This window comes from Pristiophorus japonicus, chromosome 14, assembly GCF_044704955.1.
Source record: "Pristiophorus japonicus isolate sPriJap1 chromosome 14, sPriJap1.hap1, whole genome shotgun sequence".
Taxonomy (NCBI): domain Eukaryota; kingdom Metazoa; phylum Chordata; class Chondrichthyes; family Pristiophoridae; genus Pristiophorus; species Pristiophorus japonicus.
Genome location: NC_091990.1, coordinates 57414537 through 57441332, shown reverse-complemented (window position 1 = coordinate 57441332; position 26796 = coordinate 57414537). Strand labels below are relative to the sequence as shown.

General features: G+C 48.5%; 1 protein-coding gene across 3 annotated transcripts in view; it reads left to right on the top strand.

Moving 5' to 3' along the window:
• The window catches only part of map7d1a (MAP7 domain containing 1a), a 202510-nt gene that overhangs the window by 142405 nt on the left and 33309 nt on the right, over positions 1 to 26796 (top strand). For all 3 annotated transcript variants that reach the window (XM_070899240.1, XM_070899239.1, XM_070899241.1), the window contains 5 exons: positions 3174 to 3337; positions 6575 to 6849; positions 10436 to 10574; positions 23812 to 23992; positions 25581 to 25685. In XM_070899240.1, coding sequence (XP_070755341.1) covers positions 3174 to 3337; positions 6575 to 6849; positions 10436 to 10574; positions 23812 to 23992; positions 25581 to 25685 — 864 coding nt within the window. The remainder of the gene's footprint in view (positions 1 to 3173; positions 3338 to 6574; positions 6850 to 10435; positions 10575 to 23811; positions 23993 to 25580; positions 25686 to 26796) is intronic.

Here is a 26796-nt window from a genome sequence, read left to right as displayed (position 1 = left end):
TAATTATTGATGACTAATCTTTTGTGCGTTGACAAAGAATGAATTATTTATTGGCCTTTTTATCTTCCCTTGCTTGTTCTCTCTCCTCTCCTCAGTTCGAATCAGAAATCATAGAAATTTATAGCACGGAAGAAGGCCATTTCGACCCATCGTGTCCGCGCCGGCCGACAAAGAGCTATCCAGCCTAATCCCACTTTCCAGCTCTTGGTCCGTAGCCCTATAGGTTACGGCACTTTAAGTGCGCATCCAAGTACTTTTTAAATGTGGTGAGGATTTCTGTCTTTACCACCCTTTCAGGCAGACCCCCCACCACCCTCTGGGTGAAGAAATTTCCCTTTAAGTCCCCTCTAAACCTCCTACCAATTACTTTAAATCTATGGCCGCTGGTTGTTGACCCCTCTGCTAAGGGAAATAGGCCCTTCCTATTCACTCTGTCTAGGCACCTCATAGTTTTATACGCTTAAGAACAGAAGAATGTAAGAAATAGGAGCAGAAGTAGGCCATCTGGCTCCTCGCGCCTGCTCCGCCATTCAATAAGATCATGGCTGATCTGATCTTGGCCTCAACTCTACTTCCCTGCCCGCTCCCTATAACCCTTGGCTCCCTTATCTCTCAAAAATCTGTCTATATCTCCACCTTACATATATTCACTGACCCAGCCTCCACAGCTCGCTGTTCCAAAGAAAACAACCCCAGCCTATCCAGTCTTTCCTCATAGCTAAAATTCTCTAGTCCAGACAACATCATCGTAAATCTCCTCTGTATCCTCTCTAGTGCAATCACATCTTTCCTGTAATGTGCTGACCAGAACTGCATGCAGTACTCTAGCTGTGGCCTAACCAGTGTTTTATACAGTTCCAGTATAAACTCCCTGCTCTTGTATTCTATGCCTTGGCTAATAAAGGCAAGTGTTCCGTATGTCTTCTTAACCATCTTATCTAGCTGTCCTGTTACCTTCAGGGATCTGTGGACCTGCACTCCAAGGTCCCTTTGTTCCTCTACACTTCTCAGTGTCCTACCATTTAATGTGTATTCCCTTGCCTTGATAGCCCTCCCCAACTGCATCACCTCACACTTCTCCAGATTGAGTGCCATTTGCCACTGTTTTGCCCACCTGACCAGTACATTGATATCTTCCTACAATCTACAGCTTTCTTATTCATTTTCAAACCACATGACCAATTTTTGTATCATCTGCAAACTTCTTAATCATAACCCCATACATGGCATACTTCTGCCCCTATATTGATATCTATCACAAAAAGCAAGGGACCCAGTGCTGAGCCCTGCGGAACCCCACTGGAAACAGCCTTCCAGTCACAAACATATTCATCAACCATTACCCTTTGCTTCCTGCCTCTGAGCCAATTTTGGATCCAACCTGGATCCCATGGGCTTTTACTTTTGTGACCAGTCTGCCATGTGGGTCCTTATCAAAAGCCTTGCACTACACTACATCAAACGCACTGCCCTCATCGACCCTCGTTGTTACCTCCTCGCTGCTGAAGGTTTTGACTCCTTGCTGGGGTTTGGTTCCACACACAGCCTCCAGCATTGACCAAGCAGTCACGCCTCGTGTGGGAGGCCACACTGCAATTGCGAGCAGGCGGGGCAAGGGCAGCGGTGCAATTGAACCCAATCTGGTCCTTGCCCCGCCATCCAAACGCTTCCCACAGAGCTCACTGAACCAGGAGAAGCAGCGTGAATCCTGGCTGATTTTCCTCTCTCTAACCCAGAGTCACTGAGGCTAATTGTAGCAACTCTAAATGCCAACCCAGCTCACATCATCTCAATCAGCACAGGCAAGGATTGAACTCATGACCATCCTGGTCTGTACGGCATAGGGAGTCACTGGGTTAACTCGATGGGGACATTAACAAAATTAGTGGGTGTTTTTTTTTCAATTATCTTTGAACACTTTAATTTATTAGATATAAAGTATTAGCAATGGGGAAAGAAGGTTGTTTGACTGGCGGGCCGGTTGGAGTCCAAGAAATGAAGCCTCCAACCACACTTGGCAAGCCTAGGCGAGAGGGCTTTCTATTGGGGTTCTTCAGTGCAGTGAGTCCCAGTAATTGTGAGATGGGTGTGTTACAGACCGATGGTAGCATTCACTTCCAATTGCCTGAAGTTTCTTTGGTCACCAGCAGAATCCTGTCTATCATGAATGTCAGAGCCATCACGATACCCCATGCTTATTTTTGACAGTTTGCTCTTCCTCCTGCGAATTAGGCGGAGTCGGGCCGTTTGGGCCAACCACTCCACGCTGGTGTGTACCCTCCTCACGAGCCGATGGCCCTAATCCTATGTGCCCCTTCTCTTCCCGTATCTCTTTGCCAATTAAGAGGAAACATTTCATTCTAACGAAGTCTGAGGGTTGAAGGAGAGGCGGGTTTGGTATCCAGTGGTTCCCCCGCCATCCCACGCCACATCCCTTCGAATATGGTCGCTCACCTTGAGACATACCTTCACCGGAACATGCCTGTCTCACTGCACGCTTGACCATCCATCAGTGCGACACGCGGTTCTGTAGTGATAGAATCCATGCCCTTTGTTACCTCTAGACTTGACTATTCCATTACACTGGCCTCTCACATTCTACCCTACATAAACTAGGTGATCCTAACTCGCATCAGGTTCCGCTCACCCATCACCCCTGTGCTCGCCGACCTACATTGGCTCCCGGTTAAGCAACGCCTCGATTTCAAAATTCTCATCCTTATTTCAAATCACTCGATGGCCCTCGCCTCTCCCTATCTCTGTAATCTCTCCAGCCCCACAGTCCCCTCCCACCCCTAGATGTATGCATTCCTCAAATTCTGCCCTCTTGAGACCTCATCGCTCAACCATTGGTGGCCGTGCCTTCTGTTGCCTAGGCCCCAAGTTCTGGAACTCCCTGCCCAAACCTCTCCGCCTCTACCTCTCTTTCCTCCTTCAAGACGCTCCTTAAAACCTACCTCTTTGACCAAGCTTTTGGTGTCACCTACACCACTTTCTACTTATGCGGCTCGGTGTCAAATTTTTTAAATCTCGTAATACTCCTGTGAAGCACCTTGGGATGTTTCACTACATTAAAGGTGCTATATAAATACAAGTTGTTGTAGAATAACCAATCGCCGCCGTTTTACTTGTCGCTTGTGTCGAACTTTGAACCCTTTCCGTTCTGTCGCCAGGTTGAAAGCAAAAAGGAGAAAAAGGAAAAAAAGGACAAGGAGCGAGAGAACGCAAAGGAAAAACATGCCCTGTTGCATTCTGGGAGTGCGCCTGAGAAGATGATGAGGAAGCGACAGTCTCTTCCCATTGTCAGGAGTAAAGAGTCTATGGCAAAAGAAGCCAGGTACTTCCCAATACCCCAACTAACCCCCGCCCAACGTGGGCCACCGTCTTTCAAATGGCGACCCCCTCTCGGTAACTGGCATCTCCCACATCCCATAATAACCTAAGCTACTAGGAACAGGAAGAGGTTAATGAGGCAAATATCCTCAGCCCTTTTTGATAGATAATGCCACCGGCCTGCCTTTTTGCCATGTCCCTCATTCCCTTCTCTCTCCAGAGAGGCAGCGTGATCCCGTTTAAATCTGCGTCATTGGCCATTCCTGGTCTTTTGTTCCAAGAGTCAACTGCTCCTTGTGGTCTTTTCCCAAAAGTTCATCTGAGCTCCGTTTTCGCTCATCCTCTGGGCTGAAATTGGCTAGCGCCCCATTTGGGGCGTTAACTTTTAAAAGTTTGAAAAATCATTTCAAACTTTAAAAACATTCTGGGTTTGAGCTCCAAGAAGGAAGTGGAGCGTTAAATCAAGCGCTCCACTTCCTTCCTGGAGCGCAATGGGCAGTGGGCGGGGCGATGAGCTCACTGGGCCATGCAGCGCTGCCACGTTGAAAGGCTCCTTCCCTCCCTTAAAGGGAAGCGCCATCGCTGCAGGCTCTGTAAAGGAAACAAAACTTACCCGGACCACAACGGCAGCCACGATCTCGCCCGTCTGATCGATCGTGGGCAGGAACCTGCCAAAAAAGCTGCAAGAAAGAAGGTACGTTTTTCTTTTTGACTTACCTCGGCTATCTCGCCTTCAAACACCGCCCCCAAACCGACCGACTGCCCGATGCACGCCTCCTGCGGCTGTCGGTGTTTTCGCCCGGCGCTGCTGCAGGGGCCGAGGCGATGTGCACGACGATGACATCACAATCTCCGGGGGTGCTATCGGGAGGCGCAAAGGAGCCCAATTTCACCCCCCTAATCGTTACCTGATGTCCGTACTGTTAGAGCCTTTCACCACAGAGACCGGGCCAATGTTTCAATCCCCTTTGTTATATTCAAAACCACAATTAGATCAGATCAAAGTGTCCCCTCAGCTTTATCAGTCATCACTCATCAACTGACGTGAACCCCTTGATTAGATTCTGTCCCATAACGCACGCCCGGTATCCGTTATTTTATATATAAATCACCCAAACCGCTTGATAAGCTTCCAGTCAGAAACTCACTTCCTAGGTATCCGTTATTTCAGATTCATATATATATATATATATCACCCTTGATTAGATTGCAATCTAACTCACTCCTGGGTATGAGTTATTCTAAATATAAATCACCTGAACCCCTTGATTAGATTCCAGCTTGTAACACACTCCCGGGTATCTGTTATTCTCTATAAATATATACCCCTCCCTCACCCTTTGATTAGATTCTAGCCTGTAACTCACACCTAGCTATCCGTTGATCCACACTGTAATGTAATTTGAGCAGTTTCGGTATGGAAGCTGCAGTCTGACCTCATTATCTCTCCTCAGTGTCCTGTTGCAGGCAAATGCTGCATTGCGATCACTGCAGAGTTTCTGCCGGGTCCTCTGAGACCATCAGAATCATTTCATTTGCATTTGCTCCACTTACCATGTACAGGCAGGGTCTGATCAGATTGATAACTGTTCCCTCTCTCACCCACCCGCCCCCTCCCCCAGCCACGATGGAACGCGCCCTTTAATAAAAAAAATCTTTCATTCCTCACACCTGGAACACAGTATGCGAATGGCACAAGATGTTGATGCGATTGGATTTCCCCCCGGCTCCCTCTTACCCTTTCTTTCAACAAACTACTGTGAATCTGTGCCGACATGTAGCTGGGTTTATGTAAAGTCGGGAGCTCACGTCTTCCTCTGCTCTTTCTTTCCTGACTCTAGCCACAAAGGTGGTTGATGATACTCGAGGAACCCCCCTCCCGCCCCCCGCCATGGCGCAGTTGGGTTATGGAGCCATTCAGAGCAGAAGGCCCCAAATTCAATCTCTGGCCTGGTGCTGAATTAGCCGATGGGGGGGGCGGCGCTGTAAGGGAGAGTCACAATTGGCTTCCACACCCCTCGGCTGGGGATGGGTAAATCAGTGAGGCCTCTGTATGCAATCCCCAACTCTGTAAACCGCCCACGATTAAATCGGGGAAAAAGGCACCAACCATATTTTTCCTCTTTAGTCAGTTATAGAATTGGGTCTGGCAGAGTATTAATCACTCTGTGTTCTGGGAGCAGTCCGCACCTCATTAAGCTGCAAGCCCCGCGCACACTTCATCACCTCTTACTTGTGCTTGCTTACAGTTTGCCCTAACACTGAAGCACAATACTGCGGATGCTGGCAATCTGAAATGAAGGCAGCAAATGCTGGAAATACTCAGCTGGGTCAGGCAGCATCTGTGGGGATAGAAACCGAGCTAACATTTCAGGTCGATGACCCTTCGTCAGAACTGGAAGAAGTTAGAGATGTGACAGGTTTAAAGCAAGTGCGGGGGCAGGGAAAGGAGGGGGGGGAAATGAGGAAAGAACAAAAGGGAAGACCTGTGATAGAGTGGAAGGCAGGAGAGATTAAATGACGGAAGGGATGCTAGTTCAAGGCAAAAGTGGGTGGTAATGGGACAGATAAATAAACAAAAGCTGGGATTCAAGATTTTGACCCAACGACGATGAGCTGCGCACGGTCTAGCTTCTGATTGTACAGGGGATATGGAGGTGACTTGATGTAAATTACTGTGGTTGGTCCCAGCTAAAATGAGACAGCATTGCCCTTTCTAACCAGTGCCCCACCCTGTGATGGACCTTGGAAAGTACCGTCATCTGCAGCATCTCTGGGGTGATCGGAATTACAGCAGTAAAAGCGTTCCAAGGCAATTCACAGGAGCATTACCAAACAAAATTTGATGCTGAGCCACATAAAAAGATATTAGAACTGGTGACCAAAGGCTTGGTCATAGAGGTAGGTTCAAGGAGCATGGTAAAGGAGCAGAGAGAGGTTTGGGGAGGGAATTCCAGAGCTTGGGGCCAACACAGCTGAAGGCACGGCCGCCAATGGTGGGGTGAAGTAAGTGGCGGTATGCGCAAGAGGCCAGAATTGGAGGAGCGCAGAGATCTCGGAGGGTTGCAGGGTTGGAGGAGGTTGCTGAGATAGGGAGGGGCGAGGCCATGGAGGGATTTTTGAACCATTATATTCGCGGCATTGCCGGACGGGGAGTCAGTGAAGGTCAGCGAGCACAGGGCAGCTCCAGCCTCCAGCCCCGCTTTACAATAACTCACCCGGTGGTTGTTTTCCGACACAGCCTGAGATCGAAGAACCGGTCGTTGCCGAGCTCACCCAGACGGAGGTCTTCGAGCAGCAGTGCTGCTCCAGTGGTGCCCCAGGTGTTGCCAGCAGTGGGCAGTGCCACCCCGGTTAAGAAGTCGAAAGCCAAAGGCGGGAAGCGCAAGGAGAAGGAAAACAGCCCGAAGCGGAAGGAGGAAAAGCACGAGGAGCAGAAGGAGGAATCGAGGCCTTCATCAGCCAGTGGCCTGAAAAATAAGGAGACGACAGTCGAGGCTCCCGAGCCTGCTCATGGTAAGCGAATAGCCACCGACTGCTGACTCCTATCGCAATTAGCATTTTGTAATTAAAAAGGAACTGTGACGGCTGAACAATGAAAGATTTGCATTTATATAGCGTCTTTCGCGACAGAACGTTCCAAAGCATTTTACAGCTAATTAAGTACCTTTATAATGTGGGAAATGCGGCAGACAATTTGCACACAGCAAGCTCCATAAACAGCAACGTGATGATGATCAGATCATCTGTTTTAGGGATAAATATTGCCCAGGCCACAAAGGTGAACTTCACTAATCTTCTTTGAATAGTGCCTGGAGATCTTTTGTGTCAAACTGAGCAGGCAGACAGGGCCTCAGTTTAACATCTCATCCAAAAGACGGCACCTCTGACAGTGCAGCGCTCCTTCAGTACTGTGCTGGAGTGTCAGCCTGGGTTTTGTGCTCAATTCTCTGGTGTGGGACTTGAATCCACAACCTTCTGACTCAAAGACGAGAGTGCTACCCACTGAGCCATGCTGACATCGAGTGACACTGCTGAGCACTCAATGACTCTCCCAACAGCCTCTGCCATGGAGATTTCGGACACCGTTTCAAGACTGCAATCTTTCCCGTGCATTCACTTCATTGCTCTTTGTGCAATCCTGTCAGGTGCAAGATGGTTGCCAGATTTAGCTGCGTAGCAATCATCACTGTACTTCAAAATCATCCCTTGTGTGTGGCCCGCTTTGAGATGTGATAAAGTGCTGCATGAACACAAGTCTATAAAGGGGGTGCCAGTTGGACACTGGGCACTTCGCCACCGACCATACCTGTAGACAGCTGGTTGAAATGTAGACTTGGCACAGTGCTGGGAGTAGATTATATGCCAGTCCATCTGCTGCAGTGGAAATCGGAGTGAGGACCAAGGAGCAAAGACTTGATGTTGTATATTTGGATTTCCAAAAGGCATTCGATAATGTAATGTATGTATGCCTGGGTTTACCTGCCACCAGGGGGAGCAACCATCGGAGGTCATTGGGCCACAAACACATGTGCAGCCCTTGTATATAAAGAAAGCCTCCATGTTTAATCCTCACTTTGAGAGCTAATAAAGTAGTCAGGTCGCACCTGATTGAGTTCACAGTACTAAGCCTATTGGTTATTGCAAACGCAGCAGATAAGATGCCACATAAAACGTTATTGCACAAGATAAGGGCTTATTGGGTTGGGGGGAATATAGTAGCATGGATAGAGGATTGATTAATGAAAAGAAAACAGATAGACGGGTCTTTTTCAAGTTGGCAGGCTGTAACCAGTGTGGTGCCGCAAGGATCAGTGCTGGGGCCTCAGCTATTTACAATCTATATTAATGACCTAGATGAAGGGACCTAGTGTAATGTATCCAAGTTTGCTGATGATACAAAGTTAGGTGGGACAGTAAGCTGTGAGGAGAACACAGCTTATTGCAAAGGGGCATAGACAGGCTTAGTGAGCGGGCAATAAGGTGGCAGATAGAGTTTAATGAAGGGAAATGTGAGGTTATTCACTTTTGTAGGAAGAATAGAAAAGCAGAATATTTTTTAAATGGTGAGAAACTTTTAAATGTTGGTGTTCAGAGGTTTGGGTGTCTTTGTGCAAGAAACACAGAAAGCTAGCATGCAGGTACAGCAAGCAATAAGGAAGGCAAAAGGCATGTTGTCCTTTATTGCAAAGGGGTTGGAGTATAAGAGGAACAAAGTCTTGCTACAATTGTACAGGGCTTTGGTGAGACCACACCTGGAGTACTGTGCACAGTTTTGGTCTCTTTATCTAAGGAAGGATATACTTGCCTTGGAAGGATGCAACGGAGGTTCACTAGATTCATTCCTGGGATGAGAGGGCAGTTCTATGATGAGAGATTGCGTAGAATGGGCCGATACGCTCTGGAGTTTAGAAGAATGAGAGGCGATCGCATTGAAACATACAGGATCCTGAAGGGGGATTGACAGGGTAGATGCTGAGAGGATGTTTCCCCGGGCTGGAGTGTCTAGAACCAGGGGGCACAGTCTCAGGATAAGGAGCCGGCCATTTAAGACTGATGGGGAGGAATTTCTTCACTCAGAGGGCTGTGAATCTTTGGAATTCTCTGCCCCAGAGGGCTGTGGATGCTGAGTCTCTGAGTATATTCAAGGCTGAGATCGATAGACTTTACTCTAGGTGAATCAAGGGATATGGAGATCGAGCATGAAGGTGGAGTTGAGGTCGATGATCAGCCATGATCTTATTGAATGGCGGAGCAGGCTCGAGGGGCCATATGGTCTACAGCTGCTACTATTTCTTATGTTCTTATGAAGGGTGTCTCTATATGTAGTATAAATGGAAGGCTGTTTTGGGAACTGCTTCCTGCCTCTGTGCTTCTTAGGCGGTCCCTCGGAGCGAGGGTGACTTGCTTCCACACCAACAAGAGATGAGTTCACAGGTGTTTCAATGAAGGACCTAATATTCCGGATCCCGATCTTGAAGGGTGGAAGATGCCTGTGCATGGATTTTTTTAACATGGGGTGGCTGTTGCACACCAGTCACCACACGGGCTTGACAGAGCTAGGTCTTGGTCCAGTGGCAAGGATTACCCAGGGCGACTGGAGACCTGCTCTGCTGCACGGACCTAGTGCGCACATATATCTCAGTGTGGGCTGGCCCGTGCTGCCCCTGGGCCCACCCCTCTTCTGGGCCCCGAACTCATGCCTCACGTGGGCCCCGATCACATCGCTCTGCAATCTCTCGCTGCTCCTTCGCCCCCAACCTCGCCGCTCCTGCTGTACCTGCCCGCGATCCAATCAGCGACCTGGGTTATGGTGACGTCCAATCCTGTCGCCCTCTTCGCTGCCGTCTCCCTCCTGCATCAGCTCACGTTGCTACCTGGAGTGGTATGCTTCTTTTAAGGCCCCGACCTGCCGCAGGTGTTCCCTCGCAGGAAGGGGCCACCACGCTGCTCCCAGGCCGCCGCTCGCTGCTCCATATAAGGCACAATGCACAGTGGTAAAGGCATATACTAGTGTTGTAGAATAGATCAAGAACAAAAAATCCCCAGCTAAGGATGTTTAAAGGGGCAGCAGCTCCATGACAAATAGGTGACAAGCCATTATAGATTAGAGCTTTTTGTATTGGGGCAATGGCCTTTTAAAATGTAGAAATGCCAACTGGATCTTTATGGATTCTGCTTTCTCTTTGTCACTAAGTAGACATCCTATTCCATCATGTGGGCATGACGGAGGTTTGTCGATTCAGCTTTGCTGGGGTACCTATCGGGACATTGCACAATCCCAGCATCTGATTGTCCAACCGCTCTGCCCTCTCATTGGAGTAGCTGCCCTTCAATGAGTGTGGCACCAGAGGGTGATATTGAGGTCAATGGGCGGGGGGGGGGGGGGTCAAAGGTAAAACCCTCCAGTGGCTGGAGTCATGCCCACCAGAAGACAAGATGGTGTGGTTGCCTCATTTGCCTACATAACTACAGTGACTGCAATTCAAAAGTAATTGATTGGCTGTGAAGCATTTTAGCACATTGCAAGGGCTTCAGAGGTTGTATAAGTGCAAGTTGCTGCTTTTATGGCTCTGTAGCATGTACACGTTCTGTGTTTTAGGTTCACCTGCTGCTAAAACAATAGCAGGCACCACAGACCCAGAGGAGGCCGTGCGAGTCCTCACCGAGAAACGTCGACTGGCCCGAGAGCAGAGGGAGCGGGAAGAGCAGGAGAGGCAGGAGCAGGAAGAGAAGAAGAGGTGGGTGTCGGACTTACTGAGAGTGGGTCAACACTCTGGGGGTTAGTGGGTTAACAGACGATCCTGTAACACTGGGTGTGAGGTTTAGTGGGTTAATGCACGATCCTGTAACACTGGGTGTGGGGGTTAGTGGGTTAACACACGATCCTGTAACACTGGGTGTGGGGATTAGTGAGTCAACACACGATCCTGTAACACTGGGTGTGGGGGTTAGTAGGTTAACACACGATCCTGTAACACTGGGTGTGGGGGTTAGTGGGTTAATGCACAATCCTGTAACACTGGGTGTGGGGGTTAGTGGGTTAACACACGATCCTGTAACACTGGGTGTGGGGGTTAGTGGGTTAATGCACGATCCTGTAACACTGGGTGTGGGGGTTAGTGGGTTAACACACGATCCTGTAACACTGGGTGTGGGGGTTAGTGGGTTAATGCACAATCCTGTAACACTGGGTGTGGGGGTTAGTGGGTTAACACACGATCCTGTAACACTGGGTGTGGGGGTTAGTGGGTTAATGCACGATCCTGTAACACTGGGTGTGGGGGTTAGTGGGTTAACACACGATCCTGTAACACTCTGGGAATTAGTGGGTTAACACACGATCCTGTAACACTCTGGGACTTAGTGGGTTAACACGATATCCTGTAACACTGGGTGCGGGGGTTAGTGGGTTAACACACGATCCTGTAACACTCTGGGAATTAGTGGGTTAACACACGATCCTGTAACACTGGGTGTGGGGGTTAGTGAGTTAATCCACGATCCTGTAACACTGGGTGTGGGGGTTAGTGGGTTAACACACGATCCTGTAACACTCTGGGAATTAGTGGGTTAACACACGATCCTGTAACACTCTGGGACTTAGTGGGTTAACACGATATCCTGTAACACTGGGTGTGGGGATTAGTAGGTTAACACATGATCCTGTAACACTGGGTGTGGGGGTTAGTGGGTAAACACATGATCCTGTAACACTGGGTGTGGGGGTTAGTGGGTTAACACATGATCCTGTAACACTGGGTGTGGGGGTTAGTGGGTAAACACATGATCCTGTAACATTGGGTGTGGGGGTTAGTGGGTAAACACATGATCCTGTAACACTGGGTGTGGGGGTTAGTGGGTCAACACACGATCCTGTAACACTGGGTGTGGGGATTAGTGGGTCAACACACGATCCTGTAACACTGGGTTTGGGGGTAAGTGGGGTGTCACATTGCCTCTTCACACTCTGGGTTTGGGGGCAGTTAATAAACACTCTGCCCCTTCACACCGAGTCTGAGGATAAACATGGTGTCCCATCATCTTGGGACCTTGGCCTAGACTGATAGGATGAAGGTCCCCTCTCTGTTGGCTAAGGGTGTCAAGCAAAAATAGTTTAGGGAGATTGCACCCTAAATCCTAAACCCATAGCACAGAGCAGCCCATAGCCGGGTTGGAGTGTGGAGACAGAGCTTGTCTATAAGCAAAAAGGGCCACATTACAGCAAAATTTCTTGTAACACTCTGGGGATTAGTGGGTTAACACACGATCCTGTAACACTCTGGGTGTGGGGATTAGTGGGTTAACACACGATCCTGTAACACTCTGGGTGTGGGGGTTAGTGGGTTAAAGCACGATCCTGTAACACTGGGTGTGGGGGTTAGTGGGTTAACACACGACCCTGTAACACTGGGTGTGGGGATTAGTGGGTAAACACATGATCCTGTAACACTGGGTGTGGGGTTAGTGGGTCAACACACGATCCTGTAACACTGGGTGTGGGGATTAGTGGGTCAACACACGATCCTGTAACACTGGGTTTGGGGGTAAGTGGGGTGTCACATTGCCTCTTCACACTCTGGGTTTGGGGGCAGTTAATAAACACTCTGCCCCTTCACACCGAGTCTGAGGATAAACATGGTGTCCCATCATCTTGGGACCTTGGCCTAGACTGATAGGATGAAGGTCCCCTCTCTGTTGGCTGAGGTTGTCAAGCAAAAATAGTTTAAGGAGATTGCACCCTAAATCCTAAACCCATAGCACAGAGCAGCCCATAGCCGGGTTGGAGTGTGGAGACAGAGCTTGTCTATAAGCAAAAAGGGCCACATTACAGCAAAATTTCTTGTAACACTCTGGGGATTAGTGGGTTAACACACGATCCTGTAACACTCTGGGTGTGGGGATTAGTGGGTTAACACACGATCCTGTAACACTCTGGGTGTGGGGATTAGTGGGTTAACACACGATCCTGTAACACTCTGGGTGTGGGGGTTAGTGGGTTAATGCACGATCCTGTAACACTGGGTGTGGGGGTTAGCAGGTTAACACACGATCCTGTAACACTGGGTGTGGGGATTAGTGGGTAAACACATGATCCTGTAACACTGGGTGTGGGGTTAGTGGGTCAACACACGATCCTGTAACACTGGGTGTGGGGATTAGTGGGTCAACACACGATCCTGTAACACTGGGTTTGGGGGTAAGTGGGGTGTCACATTGCCTCTTCACACTCTGGGTTTGGGGGCAGTTAATAAACACTCTGCCCCTTCACACCGAGTCTGAGGATAAACATGGTGTCCCATCATCTTGGGACCTTGGCCTAGACTGATAGGATGAAGGTCCCCTCTCTGTTGGCTGAGGGTGTCAAGCAAAAATAGTTTAGGGAGATTGCACCCTAAATCCTAAACCCACAGCATAGAGCAGCCCATAGCCGGGTTGGTGTGTGGAGACAGAGCTTGTCTATAAGCAAAAAGGGCCACATTACAGCAAAATTTCTTGTAACACTCTGGGGATTAGTGGGTTAACACACGATCCTGTAACACTCTGGGTGTGGGGATTAGTGGGTTAACACACGATCCTGTAACACTATGGGTGTGGGGATTAGTGGGTTAACACACGATCCTGTAACACTGGGTGTGGGGGTTAGTGGGTTAACACACGATCCTGTAACACTCTGGGAGTTAGTGGGTTAACACACGATCCTGTCACACTCTGGGACTTAGTGGGTTAACACACTATCCTGTAACACTGGGTGTGGGGGTTAGTGGGTTAACACATGACCCTGTAACACTCTGGGAATTAGTGGGTTAACACACAATCCTGTAACACTCTGGGTGTGGGGAATAGTGGGTTAACACACGATCCTGTAACACTCTGGGTGTGGGGATTAGTGGGTTAACACATGATCCTGTAACATTGGGTGTGGGGGTTAGTGGGTAAACACATGATCCTGTAACACTGGGTGTGGGGATTAGTGGGTCAACACACGATCCTGTAACACTGGGTGTGGGGGTTAGTGGGTCAACACACGATCCTGTAACACTGGGTTTGGGGGTAAGTGGGGTGTCACATTGCCTCTTCACACTCTGGGTTTGGGGGCAGTTAATAAACACTCTGCCCCTTCACACTGAGTCTGAGGATAAACATGGTGTCCCATCATCTTGGGACCTTGGCCTAGACTGATAGGATGAAGGTCCCCTCTCTGTTGGCTGAGGGTGTCAAGCAAAAATAGTTTAGGGAGATTGCACCCTAAATCCTAAACCCACAGCACAGAGCAGCCCATAGTTGGGTTGGAGTGTGGAGACAGAGCTTGTCTATAAGCAAAAAGGGCCACATTACAGCTAAATTTCTTGTAACACTCTGGGGATTAGTGGGTTAACACACGATCCTGTAACACTCTGGGTGTGGGGATTAGTGGGTTAACACACGATCCTGTAACACTCTGGGTGTGGGGATTAGTGGGTTAACACACGATCCTGTAACACTGGGTGTGGGGGTTAGTGGGTCAACTCACGATCCTGTAACACTGGGTGTGGGGGTTAGTGGGTTAACACACGATCCTGTAACACTGGGTGTGGGGGTTAGTGGGTCAACACACGATCCTATAACACTGGGTGTGGGGGTTAGTGGGTTAACACATGATCCTGTAACACTGGGTGTGGGGGTTAGTGGGTCAACACACAATCCTGTAATACTGGGTGTGGGGGTTAGTGGGTAAACACACGATCCTGTAACACTGGGTGTGGGGATTAGTGGGTCAACACACGATCCTGTAACACTGGGTGTGGGGGTTAGTGGGTTAACACATGATCCTGTAACACTGGGTGTGGGGGTTAGTGGGTCAACACACGATCCTGTAACACTGGGTGTGGGGGTTAGTGGGTTAACACATAATCCTGTAACACTGGGTGTGGGGGTTAGTGGATTAACACATGATCCTGTAACACTGGGGGTGGGGGTTAGTGGGTCAACACACTATCCTGTAACACTGGGTGTGGGGGTTAGTGGGTTAACACATAATCCTGTAACACTGGGTGTGGGCGTTAGTGGGTTAACACATGATCCTGTAACACTGGGTGTGGGGGTTAGTGGGTGAACACACAATCCTGTAACACTGGGTGTGGGGGTTAGTGGGTCAACACACGATCCTGTAACACTGGGTGTGGGGGTTAGTGGGTTAACACATAATCCTGTAACACTGGGTGTGGGGGTTAGTGGATTAACACATGATCCTGTAACACTGGGGGTGGGGGTTAGTGGGTCAACACACGATCCTGTAACACTGGATGTGGGGGTTAGTGGGTTAACACATAATCCTGTAACACTGGGTGTGGGGGTTAGTGGGTTAACACATGATCCTGTAACACTGGGTGTGGGGGTTAGTGGGTGAACACACAATCCTGTAACACTGGGTGTGGGGGTTAGTGGGTAAACACACGATCCTGTAACACTGGGTGTGGGGATTAGTGGGTAAACACACGATCCTGTAACACTGGGTGTGGGGGTTAGTGGGTTAGCACATGATCCTGTAACACTGGGTGTGGGGGTTAGTGGGTCAACACACGATCCTGTAACACTGGGTGTGGGATTAGTGGGTGAACACACGATCCTGTAACACTGGGTTTGGGGGTAAGTGGGGTGTCACATTGCCTCTTCACGCTCTGGGTTTGGGGGTAGTTAATAAACACTCTGCCCCTTCACACCGAGTCTGAGGATAAACATGGTGTCCCATCATCTTGGGACCTTGGCCTAGACTGATGGGATGAAGGTCCCCTCTCTGTTGGCTGAGGTTGTCAAGCAAAACTAGTTTGGTGAGATTTCACCCTAAATCCTAAACCCACAGCACAGAGCAGCCCATAGTCGGGTTGGAGTGTGGAGACAGAGCTTGTCTATAAGCAAAAAGGGCCACATTACAGCAAAATTTCTTGTAACACTCTGGGGATTAGTGGGTTAACACACGATCCTGTAACACTCTGGGTGTGGGGATTAGTGGGTTAACACACGATCCTGTAACACTCTGGGAGTTAGTGGGTTAACACACGATCCTGTCACACTCTGGGACTTAGTGGGTTAACACACTATCCTGTAACACTGGGTGTGGGGGTTAGTGGGTTAACACATGACCCTGTAACACTCTGGGAATTAGTGGGTTAACACACAATCCTGTAACACTCTGGGTGTGGGGAATAGTGGGTTAACACACGATCCTGTAACACTCTGGGTGTGGGGATTAGTGGGTTAACACATGATCCTGTAACATTGGGTGTGGGGGTTAGTGGGTAAACACATGATCCTGTAACACTGGGTGTGGGGATTAGTGGGTCAACACACGATCCTGTAACACTGGGTGTGGGGGTTAGTGGGTCAACACACGATCCTGTAACACTGGGTTTGGGGGTAAGTGGGGTGTCACATTGCCTCTTCACACTCTGGGTTTGGGGGCAGTTAATAAACACTCTGCCCCTTCACACTGAGTCTGAGGATAAACATGGTGTCCCATCATCTTGGGACCTTGGCCTAGACTGATAGGATGAAGGTCCCCTCTCTGTTGGCTGAGGGTGTCAAGCAAAAATAGTTTAGGGAGATTGCACCCTAAATCCTAAACCCACAGCACAGAGCAGCCCATAGTTGGGTTGGAGTGTGGAGACAGAGCTTGTCTATAAGCAAAAAGGGCCACATTACAGCTAAATTTCTTGTAACACTCTGGGGATTAGTGGGTTAACACACGATCCTGTAACACTCTGGGTGTGGGGATTAGTGGGTTAACACACGATCCTGTAACACTCTGGGTGTGGGGATTAGTGGGTTAACACACGATCCTGTAACACTCTGGGTGTGGGGGTTAGTGGGTAAACACACGATCCTGTAACACTGGGTGTGGGGGTTAGTGGGTTAACACACGATCCTGTAACACTGGGTGTGGGGGTTAGTGGGTCAACTCACGATCCTGTAACACTGGGTGTGGGGGTTAGTTGGTTAACACACGATCCTGTAACACTGGGTGTGGGGGTTAGTGGGTCAACACACGATCCTATAACACTGGGTGTGGGGGTTAGTGGGTTAACACATGATCCTGTAACACTGGGTGTGGGGGTTAGTGGGTCAACACACAATCCTGTAATACTGGGTGTGGGGGTTAGTGGGTAAACACACGATCCTGTAACACTGGGTGTGGGGATTAGTGGGTCAACACACGATCCTGTAACACTGGGTGTGGGGGTTAGTGGGTTAACACATGATCCTGTAACACTGGGTGTGGGGGTTAGTGGGTCAACACACGATCCTGTAACACTGGGTGTGGGGGTTAGTGGGTTAACACATAATCCTGTAACACTGGGTGTGGGGGTTAGTGGATTAACACATGATCCTGTAACACTGGGGGTGGGGGTTAGTGGGTCAACACACGATCCTGTAACACTGGGTGTGGGGGTTAGTGGGTTAACACATAATCCTGTAACACTGGGTGTGGGGGTTAGTGGGTTAACACATGATCCTGTAACACTGGGTGTGGGGGTTAGTGGGTGAACACACAATCCTGTAACACTGGGTGTGGGGGTTAGTGGGTCAACACACGATCCTGTAACACTGGGTGTGGGGGTTAGTGGGTTAACACATAATCCTGTAACACTGGGTGTGGGGGTTAGTGGATTAACACATGATCCTGTAACACTGGGGGTGGGGGTTAGTGGGTCAACACACGATCCTGTAACACTGGATGTGGGGGTTAGTGGGTTAACACATAATCCTGTAACACTGGGTGTGGGGGTTAGTGGGTTAACACATGATCCTGTAACACTGGGTGTGGGGGTTAGTGGGTGAACACACAATCCTGTAACACTGGGTGTGGGGGTTAGTGGGTAAACACACGATCCTGTAACACTGGGTGTGGGGATTAGTGGGTAAACACACGATCCTGTAACACTGGGTGTGGGGGTTAGTGGGTTAGCACATGATCCTGTAACACTGGGTGTGGGGGTTAGTGGGTCAACACACGATCCTGTAACACTGGGTGTGGGATTAGTGGGTGAACACACGATCCTGTAACACTGGGTTTGGGGGTAAGTGGGGTGTCACATTGCCTCTTCACACTCTGGGTTTGGGGGTAGTTAATAAACACTCTGCCCCTTCACACCGAGTCTGAGGATAAACATGGTGTCCCATCATCTTGGGACCTTGGCCTAGACTGATGGGATGAAGGTCCCCTCTCTGTTGGCTGAGGTTGTCAAGCAAAACTAGTTTGGTGAGATTGCACCCTAAATCCTAAACCCACAGCACAGAGCAGCCCATAGTCGGGTTGGAGTGTGGAGACAGAGCTTGTCTATAAGCAAAAAGGGCCACATTACAGCAAAATTCTAAAGGGGCAAAGTGTGTTAGAAAGTCAAGCCTAAAGGCTCTGTGTCTCAACGCAAGGAGTATTCGGAATAAGGTGGACGAATTAACTGCGCAGATAACAGTTAATGGGTATGATGTAATTGGCATCACGGAGATGTGGCTCCAGGGTGACCAAGGCTGGGAACTCAACATCCAGGGGTAAACATAGAAACATAGAAAATAGGTGCAGAAGTAGGCCATTTGGACCTTCGAGCCTGCACCGCCATTCAATGAGTTCATGGCTGAACATGCAACTTCAGTACCCCATTCCTGGTTTCTCGCCATACCCCTTGATCCCCCTAGTAGTAAGGACTACATCCAACTCATTTTTGAATATATGTAGTGAATTGGCCTCAACAACTTTCTGTGGTAGAGAATTCCACAGGTTCACCACTCTCTGGGTGAAGAAGTTTCTCTTCATCTCGGTCCTAAATGGCTTACCCCTTATCCTTAGACTGTGACCCCTGGTTCTGGACTTCCCCAACATTGGGAACATTCTTCCTGCATCTAACCTGTCTAAACCCATCAGAATTTTAAACGTTTAGCAAGGATAGACAGAAAGGAAAAGGAGGCAGGGTGGCATTGCTGGTTAAAGAGGAAATTAATGCAATAGTAAGAAAGGACATTAGCTTGGATAATGTGGAATTGGTATGGGTGGAGCTACGGAATACCAAGGGGCAGTAAACATTAGTGGGAATTGTGTACAGACCACCAAACAGTAGTAGTAAGGTTGGGGACAGCATGAAACAAGAAATTAGGGATGCATACAGTAAAGGTACAGCAGTTATCATGGGTGACTTTAATCTACATATAGATTGGACTAACCAAATTGGTAACAATGCGGTGGAGGAGGATTTCCTAGAGGTTTCCTCGACCAATATGTTGAGGAACCAACTAGGGAGCTGGCCATCCTAGACTGGGTGATGTGTAATGAGAAAGGACTAATTAGCAATCTTGTTGTGCGAGACCCTTTGGGGAAGAGTGACCATAACATGGTAGAATTCTTTATTAAGATGGAGAGCGACACAGTTAATTCAGAAACTAGGGTCCTGAACTTAAGGAAAGGTAACTTCGATGGTTTGAGGCGTGAATTGGCTAGAATAGACTGGCAAATGATACTTAAAGAGTTGACGGTGGATAGAAACATAGAAACATAGAAAATAGGTGCAGGAGCAGGCCATTCAGCCCTTCTAGCCTGCACCGCCATTCAACGAGTTCATGGCTGAACATGAAACTTCAGTACCCACTTCCTGCTTTCACGCCATACCCCTTGATCCCCCGAGTAGTAAGGACTTCATCTAACTCCCTTTTGAATATATTTAGTGAATTGGCCTCAACTACTTCCCGTGGTAGAGAATTCCACAGGTTCACCACTCTCTGGGTGAAGAAGTTTCTCCTTATCTCGGTCCTAAATGGCTTACCCCTTATCCTTAGACTGTGACCCCTGGTTCTGGACTTCCCCAACATTGGGAACATTCTTCCTGCATCCAACCTGTCCAAACCCGTCAGAATTTTAAACGTTTCTATGAGGTCCCCTCTCACTCTTCTGAACTCCAGTGAATACAAGCCCAGTTGATTCAGTCTTTCTTGATAGGTCAGTCCCACCATCCCGGGAATCAGTCTAGTGAATCTTCGCTGCACTCCCTCAACAGCAAGTATGTCCTTCCTCAAGTTAGGAGACCAAAACTGTACACAATACTCCAGGTGTGGCCTCACCAAGGCCCTGTACAACTGTAGCAACACCTCCCTGCCCCTGTACTCAAATCCCCTCGCTATGAAGGCCAACATGCCATTTGCTTTCTTAACCGCCTGCTGTACCTGCATGCCAACCTTCAATGACTGATGTACCATGACACCCAGGTCTCGTTGCACCTTCCCTTTTCCTAATCTGTCACCATTCAGATAATAGTCTGTCTCTCTGTTTTTACCACCAAAGTGGATAACCTCACATTTATCCACATTATACTTCATCTGCCACGCATTTGCCCACTCACCTAACCTATCTAAGTCACTCTGTAGCCTCATAGCATCCTCCTCGCAGCTCACACTGCCACCCAACTTAGTGTCATCCGCAAATTTGGAGATACTACATTTAATCCCTTCGTCTAAATCATTAATGTATAATGTAAACAGCTGGGGCCCCAGCACAGAACCCTGCGGTACCCCACTAGTCACTGCCTGCCATTCCGAAAAGTACCCATTTACTCCTACTCTTTGCTTCCTGTCTGACAACCAGTTCTCAATCCACGTCAGCACACTACCCCCAATCCCATGTGCTTTAACTTTGCACATTAATCTCCTGTGTGGGACCTTGTCGAAAGCCTTCTGAAAGTCCAAATATACCACATCAACTGGTACTCCTTTGTCCACTTTATTGGAAACATCCTCAAAAAATTCCAGAAGATTTGTCAAGCATGATCTCCCTTTTACAAATCTATGCTGACTTGGACCTATCATGTCACCATTTTCCAAATGCGCTGCTATGACATCCTTAATAATTGATTCCATCATTTTACCCACTACTGAGGTCAGGCTGACCGGTCTATAATTCCCTGCTTTCTCTCTCCCTCCTTTTTTAAAAAGTGGGGTTACATTGGCTACCCTCCACTCGATAGGAACTGATCCAGAGTCAATGGAATGTTGGAAAATGACTGTCAATGCATCCGCTATTTCCAAGGCCACCTCCTTAAGTACTCTGGGATGCAGTCCATCAGGCCCTGGGGATTTATCGGCCTTCAATCCCATCAATTTCCCCAACACAATTTCCCGACTAATAAAGATTTCCCTCAGTTCCTCCTCCTTAATAGACCCTCTGACCACTTTTATATCCGGAAGGTTGTTTGTGTCCTCCTTAGTGAATACTGAACCAAAGTACTTGTTCAATTGGTCTGCCATTTCTTTGTTCCCCGTTATGACTTCCCCTGATTCTGACTGCAGGGGACCTACGTTTGTCTTTACTAACCTCTTTCTCTTTACATATCTATAGAAACTTTTGCAATCCGCCTTAATGTTCCCTGCAAGCTTCTTCTCGTACTCCATTTTCCCTACCCTAATCAAACCCTTTGTCCTCCTCTGCTGAGTTCTAAATTTCTCCCAGTCCCCAGTTTCGCTGCTATTTCTGGCCAATTTGTATGCCACTTCCTTGGCTTTAATACTATCCCTGATTTCCCTAGATAGCCACGGTTGAGCCACCTTCCCTTTTTTATTTTTACGCCAGACAGGAATGTACAATTGTTGTAATTCATCCATGCGTTCTCTAAATGTCTGCCATTGCCCATCCACAGTCAACCCCTTAAGTATCATTAGCCAATCTATCTTAGCCAATTCATGCCTCATACCTTCAAAGGATAGGCAATGGCAAACATTTAAAGATCACATGGATGAACTTCAGCAATTGTACATCCCTGTCTGGAATAAAAATAAAACAGGGAAGGTGGCTCAACCATGACTAACAAGTGAAATTAAGGATAGTGTTAAATCCAAGGAAGAGGCATAGAAATTGGCCAGAAAAAGCAGCAAACCTGAGGACTGGGAGAAATTTAGAATTCAGCAGAGGAGGACAAAGGGTTTAATTAAGAGGGGGAAAATAGAGTACGAGAAGAAGCTTGCCGGGAACATAAAAACTGACTGCAAAAGCTTCCATAGATATGTGAGAAGAAAAAGATTAGTGAAGACAAACGTAGGTCCCTTGCAGTCGGATTCAGGTGAATTTATAATGGGGAACAATGAAATGGCAGACCAATTGAATAAATACTTTGGTTCTGTCTTCACAAATAACCTTCCGGAAGTACTAGGGGACCGAGGGTCTAGTGAGAAGGAGGAACTGAAGGAATCCTGATTAGGTGGGAAATTGTGTAAGGGAAATTGATGGGTTTGAAGGCCGATAAATCCCCGGGGCCTGATAGTCTGCATCCCAGAGTACTTAAGGAAGTGGCCCGAGAAATAGTGGATGCATTGGTGAGCATTTTCCAACAGTCTATTAACTTTGGGTCAGTTCCTATGGACTGGAGGGTAGTTAATGTAACACCACTTTTTAAAAAGGGAGGGAGAGAGAAAGTGGGTAATTATAGACCGGTTAGCCTGACATCAATAGTGGGGAAAATGTTGGAATCAATTATTAAGGATGAAATAGCGACGCATTTGGAAAGCAGTGATAGGATTGGTCCAAGTTAGCATGGATTTATGAAGGGGAAATCATGCTTGACGAATCTTCTGGAATTTTTTGAGGATGTAACTATAGAGTTTACAAGGGAGAACCAGTGGATGTGGTGTATTTGGACTTTCAAAAGGCTTTTGACAAGGTCCCACACAAGAGATTGGTATGTAAAATCAAAGCACATGGTATTGGGGGTGATATACTGACGTGGATAGAGAACTGGTTGGCAGACAGGAAGCAGAGAGTCCGGATAAACGGATCCTTTTCAGAATGGCAGGCAGTGACTAGTGGAGTGCCGCAGGGCTCAGTGCTGGGATCCCAGCTCTTTACAATATACATCAATGATTTAGATGAAGGAATTGAGAGTAATATCTCCAAGTTTGCAGATGACACTAAACTGGGTGGTGGTGTGAGCTGTGAGGGGGACGCTAAGAGGCTGCAGAGTAAGTGAGTGGGCAAATTCATGGCAGATGCAATATAATGTGGATAAATGTGAGGTTATCCACTTTGGGGGCAAAAACGCGAGGACAGAATATTATCTGAATGGCAGCAGATTAGGAAAAGGGGAGGTGCAACGAGACCTGGGTGTCATGGTTCATCAGTCATTGAAAGTTGGCATACAGGTACAGCAGGCGGTGAAGAAGGCAAACGGTATGTTGGCCTTTATAGCTAGGGGATTTGAGTATAGGAGCAGGGAGGTCTTACTGCAGTTGTACAGGCCCTTGGTGAGGCCTCAACTGAATATTGTGTTCAGTTTTGGTCTCCTAATCTGAGGAAGGACGTTCTTGCTATTGAGGGAGTGCAGCGAAAGTTCACCACACTGATTCCCGGGATGGCTGGACTGATATATGAGGAGAGATTGGATCAACTGGACCTTTATACATTGAAGTTCAGAAGGATGAGAGGGGATCTCATAGAAACATACAAGATTCTTGACAGGATGGGACAGGTTCGACGCAGGTAGAATGTTCCCGATGTTGGGGAAGTCCAGAACCACTGGACACAGTCTAAGGATAAGGGGTAAGCCATTTAGGACTGAGATGAGGAGAAACTTCTTCACTCAGAGAGTTGTTAACCTGTGGAATTCCCTGCCGCAGAGAGTTGTTGATGCCAGTTCATTGGATATATTCAAGAGGGAGTTAGATATGGCCCTTATAGCTGAAGGGATCAAGGGATATGTAGAGAAAGCAGGAAAGAGGTACTGAAGGAATGATCAGCCATGATCTTATTGAATGGTGGTGCAGGCTCGAAGGGCCGAATGGCCTACTCCTGCACCTATTTTCTATGTTTCTATGTTTCCCGGGGCCATTAGTGGACCAGGTTGCTGTGACCTTGTGTTGGTTGCTCGTGCCCTTCTAGCGAGTACTGCTGAATATAGTCCTGGGAAACCAGAAGGTCATCCCTTCACCTCAGCTCAAGAACATGAACTCTTTGCTCTGTGTTTCATTAAGGCTGATGAAAGAGGAAATGGCCCGCAGGAAGGCTGAAGAGAAAGCCCAGCGCTTAGCCGAGGCTCAACGCATAGAGGAGGAAAGCCGGCAAAAGGAAGAAGAACTGCGGCTGGAGGAAGAGGAGACCCAGCGGAGAGAGGCCGAAGCAGAGCGTGAAGAAATGGAGCGCCTGCAAAAACAGGTTGGGAGGAGTGAGATGGACTCGGGGTAAAACCTTCCAGGGGGCTGCCCATCCTTCACCCCTGTACATCCCATAATCGCCGGGTGATATGGTGCTGTTAATGCCAGGCAGAGAATTCAAAGTCAGAGTTCGTTTTGTTTGTGGCACAGCAGAAAGTCCTGACTGAGGCCCAAATGAGGGATTGCCTCAGGAACATGACTGCACTGGGAAGATGGATCATTGAGGTGAAGCAAGCCTGCTCCCCAATGGCTCAGGTTTCCCAAGCTTATAGCCACAACACAATGACCTACATTTAATTTTTTATCAATTTCCTTTGCTATGGTCGCCCTCATTGTCTCCCCTTCTCTCCTGAAGGACTGACTGATGGGGTACACATTCAGTAGGCACTGACTGCTTTTAGAACCTCGCTCAATTGGCCATTCTCGTGTGAATCCATAAAATGAGTGTTGAATCTGGTTAGTCAGTGGTCCGAGCCAAGCTCAGTCGTCACCCAATGGCCCCGATATCTATGAGGAGGGAGCAGGGCAGCGTGTTGCGAGGGAAGGGTGGTGGGGGGGGGGGGCGGCGGGTGGAACCGGGGAACACGGAGGCCCTGCTGAATTTAACGGGAGGACCTCATTCTAATTTTTTTAACTCTGTTCCATGCCTGGAAAAGCTGCAGTAGGAGGCCACAGGCTGGGATCGTTGGCGGTGGGTCCCAGCAACCGGGAAAGATCGAGGGGCGGGGGGTGGTCCCAGCAACCGGGAAAGATCGAGGGGCGGGGGGTGGTCCCAACAACCGGGAAAGATCGCGCTTCGGTGGTAGGTGGCGGGTATCGGATTGGTGGTCAAGAGGAAGGGGAGACCAGGGTAGATCAAGTGTTGATGCGGCCGTTGTCAGCAATCGAGAGGTGGGCGGCGGGGGGCGGGAGAGACTGGGCGAGGTGGTGGAGCAGGATGCGTGTTGGCAATGGGTGGGAGTGGCTGGCCAATCGCAGCAGAGAATTTGCTTGAGGGGCCGGGCGTAGCATTCCTGCTTCTCCTGCCTCACAAGCAGTCCTTTAAAAAGCAATTAACTGCTTGCTTTGGCTGCTCCCATCTCCATTTAGCCACTTTTTATTTTAATTAATGTATGGGATGTTAGCGTAGCTGACATGACCAGCATTTATTGCCCATCCCTAATTGCCCTTGAGAAGGTGGTGGTGAGCCACCTTCTTGAACCGCTGCAGTCCGTGTGGTGAAGGTACTCCCACAGTGCTGTTAGGGAGGGAGTTCCAGGATTTTGACCCAGCGACGATGAAGGAACGGCGATATATTTCCAAGTTAGGATGGTGTGTGACTTGGAGGGGAACGTGGAGGTGGTGGTGTTCCCATGCGCCTGCTGCCCTTGTCCTTCTAGGTGTTAGAGGTCGCGGGTTTGGGAGGTGCTGCCGGCGATTGGCTGCAGTGCATCTTGTAGATGGTACACACATGGACTGGGGCATAAGGCCGGGTGGGGTGATGAGGGAGTTAGGCTGCAATTGTGAGGAATTAAAAGAGGGCCGGGGGAAATTGAAGCAATTTCTTTCAGTGGAAATAACACAAGTGGAATCTTTGATCCTTCTCACAGAGAGAAGAGGTGGAGGCTCGATCTCGTGAGGAGGCAGAGAAACAACGATTGGAACGAGAAAGGCACTTCCAGAAAGAAGAGCATGAACGATCGGAGAGAAAGAAGGTAACCATGAGCATAGTCACTATGGCAACTGATACAAAGTTCCACCAAAGCAGATTCTGAAATTGAATTCAACAGATCTAATCATTTGTGGCTGGTAGCAGAAAAAAAGACCATTAAGGTTGCCCATCTTGTTGGAAGAACCCAACTGCTTCACTAATGTTCCTCATGAAAGAGATCTCGTAACACTGCCCAGTCTGGCCTTCCGGGGTCACTGTGCGATCGACACTTGATGCCCTCAGGGCAACTAGGAATAGGCAACAAATGCGGTCTTGCCAGTGTGGCCCACATCCCAAGTAATGTTCAGAATACTGCATGTCACTATGGCAGTACACATAGGCCAATTAAAAACAACTTTCATGTTTTATTTCTTTAAGTGTTTAGACAGGATTTTTATATTTTTTAAGTTGCCCACTATTATTTCAATGAGGCACAGTCAGTGTTGTGGAGATGGGATGTTGTGCAAGATGTTCATTGGACATTTTATGGTCAGCACTGTGGGAGTACCTTCACCACATGGAGTGCAGCGGTTCAAGAAGGCGGCTTACCACCACCTTCTCAAGGGTAATTAGGGATGGGCAATAAATGCTGGCCTTGCCAGCGACGCGCATATCCCATGAACGAATAAAACAAACCACAGCTGTACCTCAACGCTCCCTTCTCCTCCACTGTCGACGTAGAGTGATGAGCCTCCCTCTGACACCTTCTCTCACGCAGCATGGGCTGAGATAGGGCACTGTGTCCTCACTAGGCTAACGCCTCCTGGTGCAAGAGCAGGACATGTGAGGGGTCTAAGGCGTGGCAGATTTCCACCAGGGGGCGCAGTGGAGAAGAGCAAAGCACAAAATTCATTAGCATCAATGGAGCTCGGTAGGCCACATCGAGGAAGGTAGGGGAGACGCAGTTGGTCAGAAAGCAGAAATCACTGGTGGGAGCAGTTTATCGGCCCTCTATCAATAATCATATTGTTGGACATAGTGAGGAGAATGTAACACATTCTCCTCACTATGTCCAACAATAAACCTGGGGGACTTTAATTTTCATGTAGACTGGCCAAATCAAATTGGCAAAAGGAGCTGGGAGGACAAGTTAATGGAATACATTTGGGACAGTT